Source organism: Nematolebias whitei, chromosome 2 (assembly GCF_014905685.2).
Source record: "Nematolebias whitei isolate Nwh7 chromosome 2, NemWhi1, whole genome shotgun sequence".
In the NCBI taxonomy this organism is placed as follows: domain Eukaryota; kingdom Metazoa; phylum Chordata; class Actinopteri; order Cyprinodontiformes; family Rivulidae; genus Nematolebias; species Nematolebias whitei.
In genome coordinates, this window is record NC_056499.1 from 908,047 (window position 1) to 910,867 (window position 2,821).

Below are 2,821 nucleotides of genomic sequence, written 5' to 3' on the forward strand. Positions count from 1 at the left end.
CTTTTAGCCATCCTATTTGTTAAAAAAAAAAAAAAACCTGCAGTATGACTTTTTATAACTGTCCATTGTTGTCATCATTCTTTGTTAAATCAGGTCTCTCTTGTAAATGAGTCCTCGAGGCTCAATGGGATTTACCTGTAGAAATAAAGGTTGATTGATAACTCAGGAGTGTCGTATAAAACACTTTGACCTCCAAAACCAAAATGAATAAATCTATTTGTGCTGATTTTTTCAGTCAAAATGAGGAAGTCAGGATTAATGGCTACAATGAGCACGTTAGTTGCAGAACGCACCCTGACACAATGAGAATGGTGCAAAAAAAGTAAAATAAAAAAACCTAATCCCGGCCGCAAAATGTTCCCCGGGGTCACATGCGCCCCCCTTGGCATTGCTCCGGGCCCCCCCAGGGAGGCGTGCCCCACTATTTGAGAAGGACTGCTGTAGAGCAACATTATTCTGAAGTTGGGCCAGTATTTTTAAACAGGTTCATAAACTTCTGAGCCTCTGCTCGTCTTTACTGAGTTTCATCCAAAATGCTCTTTTTATACATGTTTGTCTAATTAATCGACTCGGTTGCAAAGTGCTCCTTCAACTTTTTTTACAGCCTTTTCTTGATCTTGTTCAGTTTTACTGAAATCCAATTTAAATGTACCTATTTGTTTTCTTTCCTTAATTTAAATCAAAACATTCTTTGTTAGCTTTTTGTTCAACTCAAAGATAAAGTGAAATTGCTGCAGTGACTACATTTCGTGCATTTTTTACATGCAGCTTTCATTCTGTGCTCTTTGCTTTTTTTCTTGCTTCCAGGAGCGTTTCCTGCCTTTGTCACGTACGCACGTAAAGACCAACTTCGCCGACCGGCACACGTGGCGACCAAAACCTTCCAAGCGTTGAGAATCTTTGTGAACGATGAGCTGAACGAACTGCACGCAGCGCTGCGTGCGGCCCAGGAAGCACTGAGACCCGGTGGACGTCTCTGTGTGATCACGTTTCACTCTTTAGAGGACAGACTGGTCAAACGGTTCCTGCAGGGAGGTGACTTGTCTGATCTGAATCAGTTCCACTTCAGCCCAAAGAAAAAGGGCAGCAGGAAGGAAAATCGGGTGAAGGAGAAACAAGATTTTAAAAGTGCCTACTGGCTTCTTGTGCGAAAAAAAGTGATCACTCCTGAAAAAGATGAGGTGAGAGACAATCCTCGAGGACGCTCCGCCAAACTGAGGACAGCACTCCGAATTTAACTGTGCAACTTTAAATATTAGAGATGATCATTGATGTTCTTGTTCTCAATATATCTGTATTATTTTGTACAAATACATTGCACAGTTCAGAACTAAATGCATATGAGCAGGGATTCTACAGTTTTTCAACCATAGCAAAGAAATGAGTGACTCCTAATTGTTGGTTGAGAACATTTTTCAGAGTCAGAGTTTCTTTATTGTCATTCGCACCTCATGTGGTACATGTGGTGGAGTGAAATTATGTACACAGGGTCCCAGTTAATAATGAATGAATAATGAATAAATATCAGTTTTGTTCTTTTCCAAGACAAAGATTTCTGCCTTTCAACACATCACTGTGTCAGTTTGTGAAACAAGAATTGAATAAACTTTTATATGTAACAAAATAAACTTGAAATGTCTTTCATAGCATTTTAGACAGACTTGAGCATTTGAGAACTTTTTTATTTATTTTTTTTATTTTTTTTTTTGCCAAGAGAAATCTTTGTCCAGTTATTTGAATGTCCTTTGACTGACCTCAGCAGCTGGTGGGCATGTATCAAATCATAGCAGTGGAAGTACATGAGACACAAGAAACAAGCTTTTAAAAACATGCTCCCTTTTTAGCACAATTACACTAACATGACAAATGGACACATCTCCTACTCAAAGTCAACAAAACAAGGAAATATCTGCATTATTAAGAGACGAACATTTCTGGAAATCTCAAGAAAGCAGAATGTTTTTTTTAAGGTGCATGTTTTTTTCTTTTTGTTTTTTTACCAGGAATCTCACTTGACAACATTTCTTGGATGCAGAGGAAAAAAGTTTATCTTGTTGCAGTGGTCAGGTGATTTTTGGATGAAGTCCTGACAACACGGCCTGTAATCAGTCTGTCCTGTTCCAGGTTACTTCTTAGAAATGACCAGATCCTCTTCAGCGGACAGAAACACCTGACTAACTCTGCCCTTCTCACCAGGGTTCTCACAATAGTGTGTGTTTATTTCAACAAAAAGCCCTGAAGGTCTTCTCAGTCAAAACCCTTTAAAGCTACAATGCAAATCTTGCATCGCTAATATTTTCATGGTTTCCCTTCAAATCGATGATTGGGGAAAATCTAAAAAAGTTAAATCTGGTCCTCTGGACGTTCAAAAAAAAAAAAAGCAAAACAACAAAAAAATGTAGAAACATTTCTACATTTTTTTGTTTTACTTTGTTTTTTTATTGTTGTTTCTTGTAATGCCCAGAGGACCAGATTTAACTTTTTTTTAGATTTTTCTACCTGGATTATTGAGCATGCATCAGGATGGATTGGGAAAAAGGTTGCACTGACAGTCTGACCTTCTCTTGAAAGCAAGTAAAACAAAAGCTACAAGGTTTCATTTGTCCAGAGCAAAATTGTTGGGTCTACATCCATGAATACTGGGTGCAGTGGTGGGTACGGTAGTTACAGCCAGTTATGAATCTTAGTGCACCGTGATAGACAGCATCCAGCATCTGCAGCATCCAACATCTGCAGCATCCAGCATCTGCAGCATCCAACATCTGCAGCATCCAACATCTGCAGGGTTCTTGTCAGAGTCAAGAGTTTCTTTATTGTCATT

The 2,821-nt window shown here is 38.9% G+C and overlaps 1 protein-coding gene across 1 annotated transcript in view; it reads left to right on the forward strand.

Moving 5' to 3' along the window:
* The window catches only part of mettl15 (methyltransferase like 15), a 165,787-nt gene extending 164,316 nt beyond the window's left edge, over positions 1-1,471 (forward strand). The window contains exon 5 of the mRNA XM_037695314.1: positions 808-1,471. Within this exon, the coding sequence (XP_037551242.1) occupies positions 808-1,238 (431 nt within the window). The 3' untranslated portion in view covers positions 1,239-1,471. The remainder of the gene's footprint in view (positions 1-807) is intronic.
* The last annotated feature ends 1,350 nt before the right edge of the window (positions 1,472-2,821 follow it).